Consider the following 21,415-nt stretch of genomic DNA (forward strand, 5'->3'; position numbering starts at 1 on the left):
GAGTTCTCCTGTTCTAGGTTGTGTATCTCAGTCACTAGGGGGTGGACAGAACTCCGATGGCTGGTCAGGTCAACTGCCTCGGTTTCCGAGTCTCTGAGTTCAGTATCGTTCTCATCGTCTCCTTCCGAGTAGGTCCGTTTGCGATCTCCCTGCGGTCTCCTATCAGCTATGTTGGAGGTCCCCGGAGATTCCGACCTCCCCCTTCGGCCTCCTGCGGATGTGGGTGCCCGGTATGGGGTTCCCGTAGTACGGGCGAATGTCTTTTTAGATCTCCTTCTTTGTTGTTTGGGCAGGCCCCATTGCGTCTTTTCTCTCACGACTTTGTCCAGTTCCTCGCGACCAGCTGTTTCCCTGCCATTGAAGATCGGCCTCTCCTCCAGCCACTGCCATGCGTCCTCCGGGTGATTAAAGAAGATTTCTTTATCTTTGTAGATGACTTTGAGCTTCGCCGGGAAGAGCAGCATGTACGTAATGCTCATTGATCTGAGTTTAGTCTTCACCGAGTCAAAGGAGCGCCTCTGTTTCTGCACCTCCTGGCTGTAGTCTGGGAAGATCATGATGTTGGTGTTCTCCAACCTGATTTCACCTAGTTTCCTAGCTTCTCTCAAGATCAGGTCTCTATCGGCAAAGTTGAGGAAACGCGCGATTACTGGTCTAGGTCTCGCCCCCTCCGGAGGTTTCGCTAGCAGTGCTCTGTGGGCTCTTTCAATCACGAAACATGTCGAGAAGAGTGCCCTTGGGAAGGTTTCCTTGAGCCACGTGTGCAGGAATGCAGACATATTGTTCCCCTCAATTCCCTCACGAAAACCTACAAAGCGCAGGTTGTTGCGGCGTGCCCTATTTTCTGCATCGTCCACCTTCCACAGAAGTTGTCGGTGTGATGCCTGGAGTTCTGCCATTTCCTTCCGGACCGTGGTGATCGCATCCTCCGCTTCTCCGATGCGAGATTCTGTCTCCGTCACTCTGGCCGAGAGGTTTCTGAAATCTTGGCGCAGGAGAGTGACTTCCGACCCCACCTCGCCGATCTTGACCTCCAGTGCCGCCCGCGATTCTTGAATGTCCGTCCTGGACGCCTGTATTGCTGCGAGCAGAATCCCAGTGTCAACGGGGGCCTCAGATGAGGCGTCTGGGTTCCCCCTGGCCTGCCGTGGTGCCGCAACATTGTCCATAGGGCCTTGTTTTAGTGGCCTTGGCGGCGGGTCTTTCTTCCCCATTATCGTGGAGGTGAGTCGGAGCCGCGAGTAGACAGGCGCGCACGCACGGCCCACCTTGGTATCGGTGCGGTGGTAGTCCTTCCTCCTCTCCCTCCCTGGTGCTGACTGAGTCTGGCGCTATCGTTCCCCACCACCCTCTGGGCACTACTTCCATCGCCTGTTGGTTGCGGTTATCTCCCAGGTGTATGCTGGCTAATGCCATGCCTACCAGGGTTATTTGCCAAGCTTTTAGACATGTAGAGGCAGTGTCATGGTGAGTTGCCATACAATAGCGGTGTCCATAGCGTTCCTCGCCCCCTGAGTGTCCACACCGTGCAAGTGTATAGTGCAATGTGAGGGGGAGGGGGGGAGGAGGAGGGGAGTGCAGCAGTGTGTGGCTCCCCCGTCGTCGTGTGGCCCCTGGGAGGTCCACACCTATTTTCTGATTGCTTACCGAGCTCCTGGTCCGTCGCGTGTATCCCCGTATTTCTGCGTGGCTCCTGTCAGCATGTGCAGCCACCATTCGGTGGACCCCGGGCCGTGAGTCTGACTGAGGGGCTAGAGGGGGGCGCGCGACTGAACTCCTCCACCCTCGGCACTTCGAGGACGCTCTCCACCTCACGTGCTGACTTAAGTGCAGGCTACACCCCTCCCAGCGCTGGCTCTAGCATTGAGGATGGCAGCCGAGGAGCCATCTTGGTAAAGTTGCTGCCCGTTTGCCAGGGGCTCCACACCTCCGTGCACTGTCCTCCATGTACTGCCTCCCGGGTGCCGCTTCGCTGCGCTCGATTTTAAAGGCGCTTTCCCGCTGGGCAGCCCCACCGCACACTTTCCTTTGCGGCAGCCAATCCACCCCGCAGTGCTGGTGAGGGGCGCACGCGAACCGGCTTACCGCGTGTGTCCCTGGCAGGCTGTGGGCGGCCGCGAGAGCTGCTCCGCGTAGTCGGGGTCCCCGCAGCGGTCACTGCCTCAGGATCTCTGATCCGCTCCTCCGGTTCGTGACCCCAAGCGGCGCCCCCAGTGTTTGCACCGCTGGCCGCCTCAGTGTCTCAGGCGAGCTGTCCTCCCGTGATGGGCGGTCAGGCACCGGTACCTCAAATAGCCTGGTGTCCTCAGCGCGTGGTACTCCGGTGTCCAGGAACTGCAGGTCAGCGCCGCCGCCGGGTCTATGGGACTGGTTCCGAAGCGCTATCCTCCGCCCCCCGGTCACCGAGCCTAATGCGGGGTCGCCATCTTGGGTCACTGGGTCGTCCGCCGGCCGCCGCCACAAACTCCGAGATTGGAGGTTTCTGGGTCTTCAAAACCTCCCGCTGACACGAGGGTTCACTGCTGGGCTGTCCGCCACACCGTATTTGGCAGTTTGAATTGTCCGTGGCACAGTTTTACGGCGGATTTTCAACTCGTCGGCAGGGAGCTCCCGGACCACGCGTCTAGCACTGCATGTTGCTAGCCACGCCCCCCCCATTTGAAGTAGTAGTAAACAAGTACTATTTCATATACTCATGAAGGCCTTTGTGAATTCCTCTACATGGCCTTTTCACAAACTGTATTTTGTAATACTTAAAGTCGCACTACAGTAGTACCACAAAATGCTATTCACAAACCTACGGGGGTGACGTTGCTCTTTACCTCTTCTGTCTATTCTGCATGGAGATCTCCACACACATACCTATCTGTTTCAGTAGTAAATGTGGGAGGGGCAACGGGGAGTGGCTGGAAACTGGGGGAAAATTGCTCCTAAATAGGGGCGATGTAGTAAAAGTTAAGAAGAGGTTTAGGGAAGGTCAAGCTAGTACAAATATACACTCACAAAGGATAAGATCATTGGTTTTCACATTGCTATAACCACACTCCTAAAATTAAGACAGACCTAATGGTGTCAAAATTGGTGTAAATGTACTCCACACTAGCCTTGGAGTACGGCAAGCACTCACAGGTACCGCAACAAATTGTCATATAAAGAACAGAGGCACAGGAATAAAATAACACTCAATAGAAACTAATGTTAAAATCATGAAATAAATGTGGGCATGTTATATGTGTGTATGTGTGTGCGTGTATTTTTCTATTTTAATGTGAAAAATGTATACTTGAGCATAATTCGCCTCATGCAATTTAATAATAAAACTAAGGATTTCTAGGGGCATCCGGCCTCCTTTAATGAGACTCACAGCTTATGATGAGGTACTAGGTCAAATGCTGATTTTAAATCAACAAATGCTGCATAGAGGGTTCCCCCTGCTAAAATCACTGTAGTCCAATAAATCATCGTAAATCAAAGACTTGATTAATGGTGCTGACGTGGGGTCGAAAACCCAACTGATAGGTAGATATTACATTCTGATCTACTATCCATTCATTAACTCTACCTAGCACAAGTCTCGCAACTATTTTTTGTAAAGTATCAATTAGGCTTATCGGCCTATAGTTGCAACAAATTGTCATATAAAGAACAGAGGCACAGGAATAAAATAACACTCAAGAGGAACTAATGTTAAAATCATTAAATTTTTTGGGCATGTTATATGTGTGTACATGTGTGTGTGTATTTTTCTATTTCAATGTGAAAAATGTATATATATATATATATATACACAAACAAAAGCAAGGACGCGGTGATGTATGAATAATGTTAAAAATTATGATTTAACAGACATTTAAAGTAAAAACTACAAGGCACACAATCCCTCACTGAGTAACGTGAAGTGAGCATGTATATAATGTGGAAAGAGAAAAGGGACATTTGTAGAACACTGCCGTGACCAAGAACGTTTGTTCGAAACGCGTAGGAGTTTTGCTTGAGACCTAAATAAATCTACCGTGATAAGAAGAGTGCCGCGTCCTTGCTTTTGTTTTTGGATTACTAGGAGACACGCTCCCGGTCTCCAACGCGGGCACCAATGCAAGCAGTTCCCTCTGCTACGGGAACATTTGCAAAGATTATATATATATATATATATATATATATATATATATATATATATATATATATATATATATATATATATATATATATATATATATATATATATATATAGTTATTACATAATGATGTTATTATTTTAAAAGATAATGCACATAATTAAAAAAGTGTTTAAACTTTTACTTAAAATCTAAATATAATTACAATGTATTAAGCAATCTTTAACAAAATGTCCTATATATTAAATAAATAAATAGTTTAATTGGGAAATATTTCAAAATATTGTTGAAACATTTTTATTTCGAAATTTAATTGATATAATTCAAATAATTAATTATTTAATAAGCAGTTACTTTGATGAGTTTATGTACTGTAACATTTTATTGTATTAGTTCTAGGTTAAGCTTTTGTTAATATTTTTTCTGAAGAAGAATAATCTTAAATAATTTCCCCCATACCTTCCCAGAGGGAGATCTCTACGGTGGCAGGGATCTCTACCTATATGTGCAGAGTAACTAGTGGTAGCTTCACACTCATAAATATTGTTGTTGAAAGCTCCATTCCCAGAGATGAGGGAATGGAGAAATGTAAATCTTCACCAAGGTGTAAGTCTACCCTCGGAAATGGTGATTAGCAAAAAAAGTGTACCCTTATATCTAAGTGCAGTAGTAAATATACATGTAAGTACATATACACACATGCATATGAATCTTTTTTAAAAGGCTTTCATGTGTGCAACACCAGTTGCAGTATCCTAACAATTCAGCAATCACACCAGACATTTGAAATCTGATTTGTATTGAGAGTAGGTTTTGGTTGAATTGATAGGAGTTTGCTTTCTCTATCTAAATGTGTTTTATCATATGGCTCAAATTCACCATCATTTTCTATATATTTCCATTAGTCTACCACTCACAAATTCCAATCAGTTCAGTTAGAATTATTATACATGTTTGTGTTGTTGTAGAAGGTTACATATTAGAATAGTCAAATTGAGAATACAAACATGTTACACTTAGCGCCACAAGGAATTCGTTAGAATAGCTAAATTAGTTTGTATTCACCTTTCAATCAGTTAGAGGTGATGTAAGTAGCTGTGTGAGTTTTCTAAGTTTCAAGATCAAAACGCAATTCTGTAACCTCCCTGCCTCTGAATCACCAATACTTTAGGCATGGGAGGACTGAATTATTCCCTACTTCAAAGTTATGCAAAATAGAAAGTGAAAATCAATGTTTCAACACCAGCCCCTCGATATTGTTTCTCAGTATTTTACCCAGATACTCATCTACTTTCAGCAGGCAAAGTATCAGGGTGAAAAACAGCAGACCCATGGGATTTGTAATCCATATGGGGCCAGTCACTGTTTGGAATAAGGTTTAATACAGCATAAAATAGCATAGCATAAAATAAAATAGCAAATCATACCATAACATTGTTTTATTGACATGTTCCTATTTGCTTTAGAATGTTTTAGAGAACTTTGGACTACAGCATATGTTCATTCTCTTTAGTCTGATCAAGCATTGGGCAAGGAGAATTCCCTCTCATGTTGTTTAAATGAATGCTTTTGTATTTTTTGTTTCAGATGTTGATGAATGTGTCTTCCAAAAGGCTGGTTGCTCCCATCTTTGTGTCAACACGCCAGGAGGTTACAGATGTGAGTGTCCAAATGGGCACCAGCTAAGTCCCTACAGTAGGAAATCTTGTCAGCCAATGAGAGCGAAGACCATCAGAATTAAAGGGAAGGCCATCAAGACATCCTGATGAGAATTTAGTTTTGAACAGAACTTTTTTTTACCAGTGTGGTATACGTTCTAGCTTTTTAAGAATTACAATGGAGATTCGAATTTAGAAATGAGCTCACAAGATGAACTTTGACGATATGTAGTGGATTTTACACTAGTATGAAGAACGAAGGCATAGATTTCCTTCCAAAATGCATAAAGTGTGTTACTTTATTTCAATTCTCATCCTTATTCTCTAAGTATAATGCCATGATGACAGCTTTACCTATGTTATTTTGAGCACTGTTTCTCAAAAATATGCATGACAACGTTTTATTTAAGAAACCTAAGCATTCTAAAGAACCAAAAAGTGATGGAAATGTAATCCTGTCAATGATGTTTCTCACATTGATGAAATTGAGAGCCATGGCAATCTTTTATGTAATTGATAAATCAAGTGAAATACATTGGATGATGTGTGGGTGGGCCTGCACTTTATTAAAAATAAAATCTGGTTTGTTGGCTAAATCTAAAGAAAGGTGGAAGGTAGAGGAATGGAAATGTGTTAATTGGAGAGGGCTATAAGCACCACCAATGCGTTGGAAAGCTAGAGTGGAAAAAGATGGCAGACGGACTCATCATCTACAAACAAGAAGAAAGTTCATTGGACTTCTTTGCATGACGTAAAATTAATATTTCATGCAATGCCTGCTATTGCAAGCATATGTTTATAATAAATAAAAGCCTCGTGCCTCTATACATGGCAACAATACACTGAAGCACACCACTAACTCATATGTCTATTGTCGCTAAGATAATCCTTTTGCTCTTCATTAGATAACTTATGCAACTTCCAAATAGGAATTCAATTGTGCAGAATACTTAAAAAAGAAACGTTCTAGTCTGAACCAAAGCACCCAGCAACTTAATTTGAATGCAAATAATGTATCCATATTTGCAGCAGCGGACCATGAAGGTAAGAACGGTGGGGCAGCGGGCAGGGTGGGGGGAGGAATTTCGACAGATGATGACAGGTTGAATTTAATTATTTATTTAAATTCCCCTTGTGGTCGTCTGTCGAATCCCCCCTAACCCGGCTTCAACGCCTCACTGCTCTTACGTGCACAGCATTTCTTACATATTTGTAAAAGCAACAACCTTTTACATATCAACGCAATGGCCTTCCTTCAGAGCAGCCAAAACATGTAGCGACCCTGCTAGGGACTTTTTCAAGGCAATATGATTTAAGGATGATTGAGGTTTGGTAGGTATAGAAGAGTAATATTGTTGTAAGAATGGTAAGGCTAGCTGTGCATCAGATGAGAATGGATGGAGAAACTTGAAATATGTAAATCACGTGATAATGTACCAGTGTATAGCGAGAAGACAGAATGCACATGGTTCAAGTTAGTGCCTGCCTTTACAGATCCCATGATAGCCTGCTTTGATACATATCATGACTCCACTCCAAGTCATAGAATGCTCTGATGTGGACACTCTCTACAAATCTGGAATCTAGGAATTTATTTTGATTGTACGTCATCAAGATGATACATTGTTTGCATTCAAATCAGGATGTTGGTTGCTTTGGTGTAGTCTCTCAGGTGTCTTTTCTAAGGATACAAACATTCTTAGTAAGCCTGTTAGAAAGTTGTTTAAGTTGTCTAATAAAGAAGAAAAGGATTACCTTACGGACAACAGACACATGAGCTAATGCTTTTTTAGATTTATTCTTTATATATGTGTTTAATGGTTTAACATAAGAACCATGCCTAATCTTCTTTCCTTCTCTGAAGACATGACTTTTTTCTTCTTCTTGCTAAATTACCCTTTGGGTTCCACGGCTTCGGCTACTTCAACTAGCATCAAGACACCTTTTGAGAGCTTTAAACGATCACTTAAAATGACACAAAATGAACTAATGATCTGTTGTGATATATTCTTGATATGTGTGTTTAATGGGTGGTTCCCAGTTCCCACTGGTAGCAAGGTGTTATATGGTCAAAACTTCCTTCAAAGATTGTATAAAGGTAGCAAGTACTAGGACTTATTGTAGTACAGCACATTACATGTTATAGATGTGCAACAACAACTATACCACTGCTACCATGATAATAGTCTGCCACGACAGATAAGACAGTCTCCCACTACAGATAAGACTCATACATCCAAATAAAATAAATATTAGTACCTAATTCTGCAGCCAAACACTTGTGGGAAGTATTTCCCTCTGGTACCAGAATCTGATCAGATTCTCAATATATTTGAAAATCACTCTTTTTCCTCATGTTTTATTTCAATAGTCTTCCGTATAATGTGATTCTTGCTTTCACCAACACCCAGTCTACACTGTGATTCCTTTCTCTGTGTAGGTTTCCTGCAGAACAGGAAAAGATTGACGCTTCCATAAGACGTAAGACAGCAGCTGTGTAGCGCCACCTATTGGTGGCCCCAAATAACTGCAGAAGGCCAGAACCTCTGCCTTTTTTTGTATATTAATAGCATTCCAAGAGGCAACTCTCTATTTTGCCTGGAGTGCTGAGCACTCACACATACTGTGGCACAGAGAGACATTCACTGACACAATATTATTTTAGAGAGACTGTCAATAAGACACATTTAAAGCAATGAAGACTGCTCATTTCTTCAATGTAATTTAAAAAAGTGCATGTAATCCTAACGCATAAGAGACACGTTACCTACCTCAATTTGAAAGCGCCATTCACAGATATAATGTTAAAAAGCCAACTGGGCAATGCTGTAATAAATGCATAGCAGACTTTGCCTAAAGCTTCAATATATATGTAATCTGTTGACGAATCTGTAACTACAACTGGCTGTACTGATCTCATAGCACAGAAAGAGAGTGCAATTTATTTTGTTGTAGTACAGATACCTTTAGCCTTCCTGGCATGGGTAGCCATGTAAGAAATAATATTCACTAAGCATAAACGCTGCCGGGACACATTGGGCCAGACAACATGCATTTTACAATGGTGCAAAACTGGAGCAAATGTTATTTTTCAGAATTTTCTTATGTGCATAATATGAAATAGAGCAAAGAGGATTTGCTCTGTTACGTATTACATAAAGATTTTGAATCAGGATGAAAAATGGAGATCAATTACTTTTGACAATGTTTGCTGTTATTATGTAGCCAGCATATAGAACACACATTTTTCTGCATTTTGAAAATGGGAAACGTGAAATTACACGTGACAAACAACAGTTTACTCCTTTTCTTATTAGACAGGAAGGAAAGTGGTGCAAAATGTAATTTGCTTCATTTAAAAAAAAAAGTTGTGTATGGATTAGGATTTTTTGTAAAACTTTATGGCGCACGTAAAATTTATTGTAATTTATAAGCTAATCAGGCAATTTATAGCTGTGAAATGTCACGATGTTCCATTCTCTATTAAGAAGCATCTATGAAGTAAATGAGTTTAAAAAAGTTTATTTACTTTGTCCCTGGACCTTCTAGGATAGATTTTGCTAGGGTACAATTTTTTTGGTACAATAAGATAGTTTTTTGTTAAATCTTAGGAAAACATCATTTGTGTGTCTAAACTGTGTGTGTCTTTTGCATTGTTTTATTCTTGTTATAGTGGAAGCGAGGCGTTTTGGGTGACCTAGCCCACTTAATAATTAATCAAATGTTCATATTTTTGCCACATAAATCGATATTAAAGTATCTTTCAGTAATGATTATGATTTTTATACTTCTGTGAAATGAAAACTATGCAATCTAAATTCATTGTCTTTATTAGACAGTTTTTGATAGGGGACAGCCTGCATATATTTACATTTAATGTGTAAATATTTACAACATGTTAAAAATGGCTGCAAAAAGCCCAGTGGGTGAAGAGGCTACTGCTGAGATCTGTGTGCAACTTGTAAGTGTCAAGTGTGAATGGTAGTAGATCTACTAAAACTTTCAGCCTTACAACATAAAGTGAAGCGAGGACCTATGAAGTGACCATAAGTTATTTTATTGAATGTTTTTCTTCTATTATTTAACCATTTATACGTTTAGCTTCACTAAACATGTTCACAATTTTCAAAAACGAAAACATAGATATAGTCACAACATTTAATATGAGTATGGCGAATAGTTGGCATATCATTTAAGGATGTACAAAATGCATAAAATATTGCTTTAAAAATGTACCGACAGGAGTAAGGAATGCCCAACATACCTTCATGCACAATATCCTCCTGACAATCCTTATCCAATTTTCACTTTCTTGAACTTAAATTATTTCAAATTCCCTTCAACTTCTTGCACACCATGCCTCCTCACTTTTGCACGATACAGCAGTCCCTACTCCACAACCCACATAGTGCGCTCACAGCGTACAAGTCTCAGACCTTCACCCCACACAACTGCCCCATCCAGGGACGTAGCTAGGTCAGTAAGATTGAAGGGGGTGTAAGCTTCAGGTTTTCCAAAAATCATGCTGGCATATCTTGTTAAAATACATTATGAGACAAGACGCATGAGCGCGTCAACCAAGATGGCCGCCGTCGAGTGAAGCTCTTCCCGTTTTCGGCCCGTTTTGGCCAAAATACGATGATTTCTAGTCACAAATTTTAAGAAAATGGGATCGCTGGCCTGCTGATGTGATTACTTACCTGTGTGGCGATTTTCCTGCAGTTCCCTTCGTTGGAAGCCTGTTTCTCTGCCTCCTGGTTCCTGCTCCCAGCCTCTCTTCAAGGTAGACCCTGCTTGATATGCTCAGGGGGAGGAGTGCATCTCAGGAAAGGGCCTGGCTTGGGCCTAGCCACGCCCACAGTCCGATTTAGCTGCTGCACTAGAGACTTTTAGGAGTTTTTCACTACTTTCTTCATATTATTACTCCTGTAACTCACTTTTGGGTTTATTTTCGAATTTCTGTGTATTTTTTCCTCTCACAATGGAAAGTAAAACTCCAGCCAGCAATAAACGAAGGCAGCAAGTTTCCCCTCCTCCAGTTAAATCTAAAGTGGTGGAGTCATCTGAGCATTCTCTTTCCTTAATTTTGGAAGAAATTCAAGCACTTAGAATTAATACTGAAGCTATTGCCTCTGATATTAAAAGTGTGCGCAAAGATATGGCTTCTATGTCAATGAAAATTTCTGATAGTTCCATCAAAATACAGGATAACAAGAATAAAGTGGATGCTCTTGCACCTCTGGCAGCTAAAATTCTTCCTGTGCATGCTCAACTTCTGGATTTAGAAAATCGAAATAGGCAATACAACCTTCACATTTTTAATTTGCCTGAAGAAGTTGAAGGTTCTAGTTGTCGATTATATTTGGAATCTTTGCTTCCTGGTCTTTTGAACATCTAGTTTCCGGAAAAATTTGAAGTGGACAAAGCTCATAGAATACCTTCTCATCGTAGCCCTCGCCTTACTAAACCCAGGCAAATGATATTCAAGGTGCTGCCCCATCATCATCTTGTACTGATAAGGAAAGCTGCAAGAGACATTCCTTCACTTATGGTGAATGGTAACAACATTTTTATTCACCAAGAAATTCCTAAAGAGACGGTTGCTATCCGCAAGGAGTTCTCTGTTTGTCGTCCACAGCTTAGGAGCCTTGGTTTCAAGTATGGACTATTTGATCCTTCTACAATGCGCATGTGGAAAGATAACTTTTCCAAATCCTTTCAACGTCCTGAAGAGCTGAGGCAATTCCTTGAGCAACAATCTTCAACTTCAATGGATACTCATGACCCCAACACTTGACTCCTTCTAGTCAGAAATTAAATGACACATTTATGACTCTCCTTATCTTTTGGGCTTCAACGGTTTTGGCCATGCTTGTGGAACGTGTGTGCGTTTCTATGTTTCTATTTCTGTATTTTGTTTGATCTTTTCTCCCTATTTTCTTTTTCTCCTTTTCTGTTCCTTCTTATGGAGTTACTATTTTAAGCTGTCTCTCACTTCTGCTTTTCTCCATCTCTTCTTCTTCCAATGCCTTTTTTCCTTGTCTACTGTTCATACTATTAAAGTTGTTTCTCTTAATGTGAAAGGTTTGCGACATCCAGTTAAACGTACTAAAATTTGGGACTATTTAGGTAGTTGTAAAGCTGATATTTGTTTTGTTCAAGAGACTCATGTTGAAGATAAGGTTTTACATTATATGAATAAAAAATGGGTAGACACTATTGTTTCCTCTCCGGCTACTGGAAAGAAAAATGGAGTTGCTATTTTCTTTGCAAAACGGCTACATTGTCAGGTTTTGAATACAATTTCAGATTCTGAGGGTAGATATATAATAGTTAAAATTAAAATTCATGACTCTACCTTATTTTTACTCAATATTTATGGTCCCACAGCGGATGACCCCGTTTTTTGGTCTACTATCACTACTGAGGTTCTGAAGTTGGGTAATGTTCCCTTGGTTGTTGGGGGTGATTTTAATGTTATTGCTGATCCATTGTTAGACAGGTTATCTTCAACTAGATTTCGTCCCCCTAAAGTATTTCATGCCTTTAAATTGTTTACCCAAACTACTAAATTGGTTGACATATGGCGCTTACACTTCCCTACTGATAAAATGTTTTACCTTTTTCTCCAACCCCCATAATTCTCATTCACAAATTGATTATTTTTTGCTTTCTCCTTCTCTTATTCAAACTGCAACTTCCCCGGTTATTGGTAATATTGATATATCGGATCATGCTTTAATTTCTTTTGTTTTAAATATCTCCTCCAATTTTACTAAACAAACCAGATGGCGTATGAATACTGGTATTGCCCTTCTTGACCATAACAAACCTAAACTACTACAGGCTATTCAAGACTATTTTTTGTTTAATCCAGACAACTCTACTTCTGTAATCAGTAGATGGGACGCATTTAAGGCTTATATTAGAGGTGCTACAATTTCTATTATGGCTCATGAGAATAAATTGTTTAATACTAATATTAAACACTTGGAGAAACAAATAGCGAAGTTTGAGAGGTTATTTATTACTTCTAATAATCTCCACTACAAAACTGAACTACAGAAACTTCGTTATGAATTTAATTCTATTCTTAGTAAACGAGCGGGGAATCAGCTTGCTAATTCAAATGCTAGATTTCGCTTCAATTCTAATAAATCTGGAAAACTCCTTGCAAATTATCTGCGCATTAAAAGAGATAAGACTCAAATTACCTCAATCCGTGGTCCCCAGGGTAAGATTGCGTTATCACATAATGATATTGTTAAAGAGTTTCTAGATTTTTATTCAAACTTGTATAACAAACCTGATATCTGTGACAATTCGTTAATTGATACCTTTTTGAATGCATGTGATTTGCCACAGATTTCCCCCCTTGATAGAACTAAATTGGATTTGCCTATTACTACTGATGAAATTTTGAAAGCCATTCCCTCACTTAAAAAGAATAAATCTCCAGGCCCTGATGGTATCCCTGCGGAATTTTATAAAGAATTTCAACCTCAGCTTTTACCCTATTTATTCAAGCTTTTTTCCCACTTTAGCTCTTCTGGGACCATTTCCGGCTCTTTTACTGATGCTTTAATTGTTGTGCTTCCCAAACCTGATAAAGATCCTACCCTAGTTTCCAATTACCGCCCTATATCCTTAATAAATCAAGATTGTAAATTATATGCTAAAATACTTGCCTCTAGGTTAGCTCCAATACTCCATTCTATTATTCACCCCGATCAATCTGGATTTATGAAAAATAGATATTCCGCTAATAACACTAGGACCATGTTACATGTTATAGAACAAAGTTCTACCCTACTGGAACCCGCTAGGGTCATGGCTTTAGACGCAGAAAAAGCATTTGATAAAATTCATTGGCAATTCTTATTTCAAACCCTATTGTCATTTAATTTTGGTCCATCTTTTATTCGTATGATTTCTGCGTTATATTATGCTCCCACTGCTCGTTTATTTATCAATGGACACATTTCTACTCAATTTTCCCTTTTCAGAGGAACTCGGCAGGGTTGTCCCCTTTCACCACTTTTATTTCTGTTGGGAATAGAACCTTTTCTTAATTATATACGTAATTGCAATGATATTCAAGGTATTACAATTAATGATGTCACTATTAAAACTTTAGCTTATGCAGATGACGTATTGTTATTTATTAGTAATCCCATTTCATCTGTTCCCTCATTATTAGATATTATAACCAAATATTCTGCCATTTCAGGTTACAAACTTAACGTTAATAAGACAGAATTTTTCCCTTTAAATGTTCTCTGTACGTCTGATATGTTGCCTTTATCTGATATTGTTTGGCAAAAACACAAGCTGAAATATTTGGGTATTTTATTTTCGTCCTCCTTACCTTCAACGTTAAAATTGAACAGTACTTTTATACTTGATTACGTTAAAAATAAAACTTCGAAATGGTCTTCTCTTCATCTTATATGGTGGGGAAGAATGGAATCTATAAAAATGAATATTGCTCCTAAAATATTTTATTCCCTTGCTATGATTCCCACCCAATTTCCATTAAAATTTTATAAAGATGTTGATAAATTGCTGTCTACATTTTTATGGCTTCACAAGCCTCCTCGGATTGCTTATAGAAAATTAAAAATCCCTAAATGTAATGCAGGATTTGGCCTTCCTGACTTCTTTCACTATCATAAAGCATTCATATTAAAAAAAGTTCCTTGTGGTTCACTGTTTCTCCTCTAGTTAAACCTCCTATCTGGTTTGATATAGAAAAATCAATTGTTGCTCCTTTTCCATTGCCCTCCTTACTCACAGTGTCTCATAAATCTACTGTTGTACATCGTTCATCTATACTCAAATCATCAAGATTAATTTTTAATGATTTGGATGAGAACGTTGCTTCTCCTTTAAGCTCTACTATGGATGTATCATTATGGCATAGTCCTGTTATTAAGCTGAATAGAAATATCAATTTTTGGAATTCATGGATTAAGGCAGGCATATTTTACCTTAAAGATATATTCTGTGATGATGCCTTTATTCCTTTTGATAATTTACAGTCACAATTCCAGTTACCTCCGACGGATTTAATTAAATATCAATCTCTATGTAATTCCATTTTAGACTCCTACCCAAATGGTGTTCCTTCTACTGGCACGACTGATTTGATAATTTATTTGCATGCTATTTCGTCTTCATCAAATGCTGTATCTACTTTATATAAATGATTTGCTGCTTCATTAGGTACCAACATTAATATAATTTCCTCATTTTGGAACGCTGAACTTTCCATTTATCTGTCTGATGATTCTTGGAAAACTGTTTGGCTTAATAGTATTTCTGGGTGGTTACCGGTATCGCTTTATCAGACCAATGCGCATATTTTGTTTAATTCCTTATGGACTCCAATACGCCTCCACCGGGCTAAATTACTCCCATCTGATATTTGCTGGCACTGTAATTTACATCCTGGATCTTTGCGTCACATGTTATTTGATTGCCATATCATTTCAAAATTTTGTTCTGAAGTCTGGGATGTTTTACTGAAAATCTTACCTATTCACGATGTTCTTTCTTATAAATTGGTGGTTTGTAAATCAATTGCGCTCCTTTATCCCCTTCCAGATTCTGAAACAAAATTGTTCAATTTCCTAATTTCAGCAGCGTTGAAATCCATTACTTTTTGCTGGGAAGACGCTTCTTCTCTCTCTGTTACTGCCTGGTGGTCTTGAATCATTTTCACAAGAAGAGGTGCTCAATTGTCATTACATGGAATCAATCATAACCAACTTTCTTATCAATCCTTTTGGTCACCTATTGATTCATATTTGTTATTAACGTAATCGTTTTATAGTTTTTTCTGTTTATATTTGTAATTTGCTGTATATTCAATATTTTGAAGCTAATAGTAACTCTGATGGTCCTTATGCGATGATTTAATATGTACCCTTTTTCCTTTTCCCTTTATTTGACTATTTTACTTATTATCACTTCATGACATATTTTATTTTTAATCCTTCATTGTATTAGTCAATTGATTGGTTTTATTGCTATGTAATGTTTTTATGTATTGTCTTTTCTTGTCTCTATTTTGAAAATTCAATAAAATTATTTTGAACATAAAAAAAAAATACATTATGAGAAGCAGGACACTGGGAGGGCTTAGGAGGCAGTGGAAAGAGAGAGGAGTGTGCATTGTTAGGTGTACTTAACACACAATTGTTTTCAAACTAACGACGTTTTAAGGTAGAGACGAGAAAGGGAGAGTGTGTATGTATGTGTTTTTGTCTATGTATGCTGGTACAAATCCAGGGCCAAATCCGACAAAGACCTTACCATAGCCTACTGAAAGCACCTGTACCCAACTAATTACTACAGAATAAATGTTTGGGTGGTGTAACAGTCCAAACACCCCCCTGAGGCTACCCCCTGACCTTTTTCTCGAGATGACTGAGACATAATCAGATTGTGTGGTATTATCAAGACGTAGATGTTTGATAAAGCATAACACCATTAACAAAGAAAATGGTCACATAGAGGTTAGATATAAATGCAAGGAAACAAGGAAAGTAACTCACAGATTGTAAAGCGAGTGACTCTCAAGATAAATGAACCAAAATACATTTAGCCATCATTCTTCAGTCTAGTGATAAACCGTTCACAAATGTATTGTAGCCAGCAGATTCTGTTTCATATTAATGCACCACAGTGGCAGGCACTTGGTGCCAACACTGGTCGTTCTCCACCAAGGATCCTTGGGTAAATAATGTCATCAAAATCCATCTAGAGAAGCTTTCACCTCTGACTAGGCATGGTGTAAAAGCTTTACAGTTTCATACATAACTTACAACTCTAGGGCACTGCATAACTCACCATCCCTGGTGGAGTGTCTGTGGTCTGACCAGCTTACAGGAAACATCCTTTACAACGCAACTTTTACCATGCAGTGCTTTTACATCGCAACTTTTACAATGCAAACCATTACAACACATTGCGCTGGGGGCACTCTAGGATAGGGAATAGATTTAATTTACTATCCAACACCTTCCCTACTATCCACGGGGACTGGAGTTGGAATAGTAAATTAAACTATTCACTATCCAGCACCCCTCAACACTATGCGTTGTAATGGCTTGCGTTGTAAAAGTTGCGATGTAAAAGCATGCTTGGTAAAAGCATGCGTTGTAATGTCATACATCCCCAGCTTACAGGCAAAGCCCCCATCCATAACCAACTTCAGAAAACCCAGTGTAGGACTGAAAGGTCCAGAACCACCAGCAGGTCGGTCCCTCTTCCAGCCAGCCCTGGGCCAACCAAGGTCATTACCCTGTTAAGGGGTCAAAACCAGTCACTCAATCTGGGGTTAGAGCCATTCTCAAATTTCTGCGTTGTGCTCCAGGTGTGGGTGGGTGGTGTTAGCACACAATGTGGCTCCCACTACAGGTCCCAGAGCCTCTCGAGATGTTGACTGCCTCATGGTCAAGGGACTACCATAGTAGTTTCTCTATAGCTCTGGGTATTGTTCTCTATGATGTCACTGTCATGGTGATAGAATTTGCATGTTTGAAAACCAAGAGCAGTTATTTTTGTTCCCTGGACGCTGTGGAGATGAACAGTCATTAAAGTTAGTGTTTCCACACTTACCTGCCTTAGTGTGATCACTACAAAATTGGTGACGAGTTGGACTGTTCCTCTCTCCACCCACGTGCTGCATCTGTGTATGCCGTGTTTCTGCATCATCAGTTGCTGTGGTTTCCTGGTTGGTGTCTATGAGCTCTCCATCGATGTTTCTGGACTCAGAAAGGCTCCTAGCTCTTCACTTTTGGCCTTTTGGAGTGCGTCCTGTATTTTTAGCATTGTTGTTCTGCGGGAGAAGACGCACAGAAGTCTGCGATTTTAGTGTTTCTGAACTGAATCTCCAGTGGTGGATCTCCACACTAACCCATTCCTGCCAATGAATTTCTACTTCGCAGCCGCTCTTCGGAATCGTTGTGGCACAGCACAGTGAGATATTTACCACCCTTTGGCTGTGCGAGTCTCCTAGTGCTGCGCTGTTTGCTCACCTGTGGCCGATCTTTGAGAGGTCTTCTCCTCTCAGAGTTCAAGCCCTAATGGTGATGCAATGGAATGTTCCAGCGTGTTGGCATATGCATGGAGCACATAATTAGGTGAGGATACACGCAGTAGAGAAACGTTCTATAGAGCAAATTCTTGTGCACTGAGTGACAACGCTCTAGAGCTTTCAAGTGACGCATTCATATCTCCGTGGCAAAGCTTTAGAGGTCACAAGCAACACATCATCATTACCTCCTGAAGCACAAATCTCTGTGGCAACTCGTTGGAGGTCACAAGAGGTCGCCAGAACTTTGTGGTAACTTTTGGTCGTCGGAAGCAACGCATTGTCATCATGTCTTGTAGGGAAAATCTCCCTAGCAACGCATTGGGGCTCACAGGACTCATCGTTTTGTTTAGATCGGGCACGAGTGACATTTTTGCTCAAGTCTTCCGATTTCTGCAGGATAACAACATTTAAGCAGCAAGAGGCCATTACTTCTTCTTCTTTTTCACAAGGTTCTGTTTCTGCATAATTGTTTCTGTTTAGCCATACGTTGCAGTTTTCATAGTTTTTGGTGCAGCCATACGTGCTACTTGAAGCAGATACTTTATCATGATAACGTTTCTTTTAGCTCTGTCGGTTCCTTACCCTCAAGCGTTATGGCTGCGGAATTATAATTTTTATTGACCATTGCTATAAATACTCAGGATTCAGAAGAACAATAGAAGGATTTTATCTTCTAAACAAAGTTGCTGTGGAAAATGTGTTTTTATGTTCTATTCTTGATAGTTACATCACTAGTGTTCTTTTCCTCTGGTAATTTGTGCATTTTAACCCTTTTCTTCACAGGTAGAAGCTTGCTGTTCTTATATTTCTTTTCCACGTTGTAAGGTATTTTCTTTATGAAATGCAACATGTACAACCTCCTCCCCCTTTCTTACAGCTTCCAGGTGATCTACCAGTCAGGTGGTAGGTGTGGTATAGGGCATTTGTTAAATATTTAGGTGCCATGGGGGGGGGACAAGGTTCAGAGCTGAACGTAAAAGATTTATCTTAGAGCACAATCTAGGTTTTGAGGGACAAGCTGTTCTTGAGCATTTGCCTCCTCTTGATCTGGGTGAGGGAGAAGAGGAGTTAAATGAATTTGATCAAGTGGTAAAAATGCTAGAGAAACAGTTTGTCATTAAAGGGAGCCGGGTTGTAGCTAGACATACGTTTTTTACAAGAGAACAAGACACAGACGAGCGTACTGTATCATATGTTGCGGCTTTGCGTATTTTAGCCTCAGAATGTGAATTTGAACATTTTACTTCTCAGTTAATTAGAGATCAAATTGTGGTTCACTGTAGAGATAAAAAAGTTAAAGAGAAACTATTACCTCTGAAAAACCTGTCTTTACAAGAACTATTACTATAATAAAAAGTATTGAGCTTTCGCAGAAGGCCTCAAGAGAACTCAAACCTGAAAAAATGTTGTGAGTGTTGTTAATGAGCGTAAAGATCAAGGTGCTAAACGTCATTGGGAAAAAGACAAGCTACATGTTGAACCAAAGGGCAGTAGTCACCCTCCTATCAGGAATGAGAAGTAAGTTCTTTTCAATAAGAATGTGTGTGCTAAATATGGGTTTCCCTCCCATTTTCCCAATTCACTGATTTGTCCAGCTAGAAATGCTTCATCTCGGAAGTGCGGTAAACAAGGGCATTTTGCTAAAATGTTTGGTATCCGAGGCAATGTCAATGTTGTTTATTCTGAGGAAGAAAAGAGTGATTTAGTGAGTGAAGTTGTGAGCTCATTGACTGATGTTATCATGGTAGTTAAAGATGATTCTAAGAATTGTGTGGATCCCATGGTGGATCTGATTGTTGATGGTAAGTTCATACAATTGTTGGTGGACTCTGGAGCATGCATGACAATGGTCAGTGAAGAGTTTTTTTAGAGTAACTGGGCAAACAAACCTCTTCAACCACCAGATAGGAGTCCTGTTTCATAAGAAAGCAGGAATATTAAGTTGAGGGTTAGACTACTCTTATATTCAAGGATAGATCCATTCACGGAAAGGTCTATGTCGCAAGAAAAGGACTCAATATTTTGGGATGGTACCACCAGGGTCCGTTTGCCATGACTCTTAGGTCTGGCACGACTGAGCAGGTGTCGGTGGTGGGTGACCCTGTTCAAGGTGAAAGTTTCTCTGCTTGGTCCAACAAATTTGAGAATGTGTTTGCTGATAATTTGGGATGCATCAAAGGGTTCAAACATTTAATCAAGGTGAAAGAACATGCTGTCCCTGTTAAACACAAGCTTCGTAATGTGCAATTTAGTGTCAGAGAGGATTTGTCTGAAGAGCTGGGACGGATGTGTGAATCAGGTGTATTCAAACCTATCTAGTCGTCTCTTTGGTTGTCTCCATTGGTGGTGGCCCGCAAGAAGAATGGGAGTTTGAGAGTGTGCATTGACTTGTGCAGTCTTAAAAAAGAAATCTGGGTTGACTCTCACCCCCTTTCCGGGATTGATGACATTCTCTCAAATTTTTCTGGTGCCAGATTTGTTTCAAAAATAGATTTTGCATCTGCCTACCACCAAGTGGAGTTGGATCCCATGTGTAAACATCTAACAACTTTTGTTTCTCTTGTTGGTACCTTTCAATTTAGAAGGATGCCTTTTGGGCTGGCTTCGGCAGCCTCCGTTTTTCAACATGTAATGGAAAAGTGTTGGAAGTAGTGAAGGACACTGTCATTTTTCAAGATGCCATTTTAGTTGCGGGTAAATGCAAAATGTTGCATGACAAAACAAAATGTACTGCAAGAGAAACTTAAGTGTGTTTTTGGAGTTGAATCCATTGAGTTTTTGGGTCATCATATTTCTGGAATAAAGTCAAGAGAGGGTCTTATTGAGGCTATTTTGAATGTTCCGTGCCCCACGACCAAGGAACAAGTTTCCTTGTTTTTGGGTGTATGTGAGTTTTACACTAAATGTATTTCTAATTTTTCTGCCAAAACTGTACATCTAAGGACTAAGGAGTTTACTCACGAGGAAAGTCACTTTTGTTCTGTATCAATTGTGCCAAGATGAATTTCTTCGCATAAAACAAGAACTAGGGTCTTGTAAGATTCTTACACCTTTTGATCCTCTTTATCAGTGTGTTGTGTCAGTTGATGCCAGTTTGGATGGTGTGGGTGGTATGATCACTCAGTTGAAGCCGGGAAAGGAACATACTGTTGGTTTTGCCTCCTGTGCTTTACAACAGAGTGAGAAGAACTATTCTGTTAATAAGAGGGAGTTGTTGGCGTGTTGTTGGGCTGTGGAGCAGTTTAAGTACTTTTTGTGGAGCAAAACATTAAAATTACTTACCGACCACAAGCCTCTCATTCCCATACTTTATGGGAATATTGTCAAGGATCACACACTGAGAATCGCTAGATTAAGGTCAAAATTGCTACAGTACAATTTTGAGGTGGCACATATTCCTGGTGGAAGGAACACAAGAGCTCATTTTCTTTCGAGGTCTCCTTTGCCTCATTTGCCGCTGGGGAAAAAAGATCTTACTGATCAAGATGAGGATGAAGAATGCTTGCAATGTAGGTTGCTTTACTGAACATGAGTGGTTT

The 21,415-nt window shown here is 40.0% G+C and overlaps 1 protein-coding gene across 1 annotated transcript in view; it reads left to right on the forward strand.

The window, feature by feature from the left end:
* Positions 1–6,313, forward strand: part of LOC147697200 (uncharacterized) — an 80,059-nt gene extending 73,746 nt beyond the window's left edge. Inside the window, exon 7 of the mRNA XM_086933309.1 lies at positions 5,703–6,313. Coding sequence (XP_086789435.1) covers positions 5,703–5,881 — 179 coding nt within the window. The 3' untranslated portion in view covers positions 5,882–6,313. The remainder of the gene's footprint in view (positions 1–5,702) is intronic.
* The last annotated feature ends 15,102 nt before the right edge of the window (positions 6,314–21,415 follow it).

Source organism: Lissotriton vulgaris, chromosome 8 (genome assembly GCF_964263255.1).
Source record: "Lissotriton vulgaris chromosome 8, aLisVul1.2, whole genome shotgun sequence".
NCBI lineage: Eukaryota > Metazoa > Chordata > Amphibia > Caudata > Salamandridae > Lissotriton > Lissotriton vulgaris.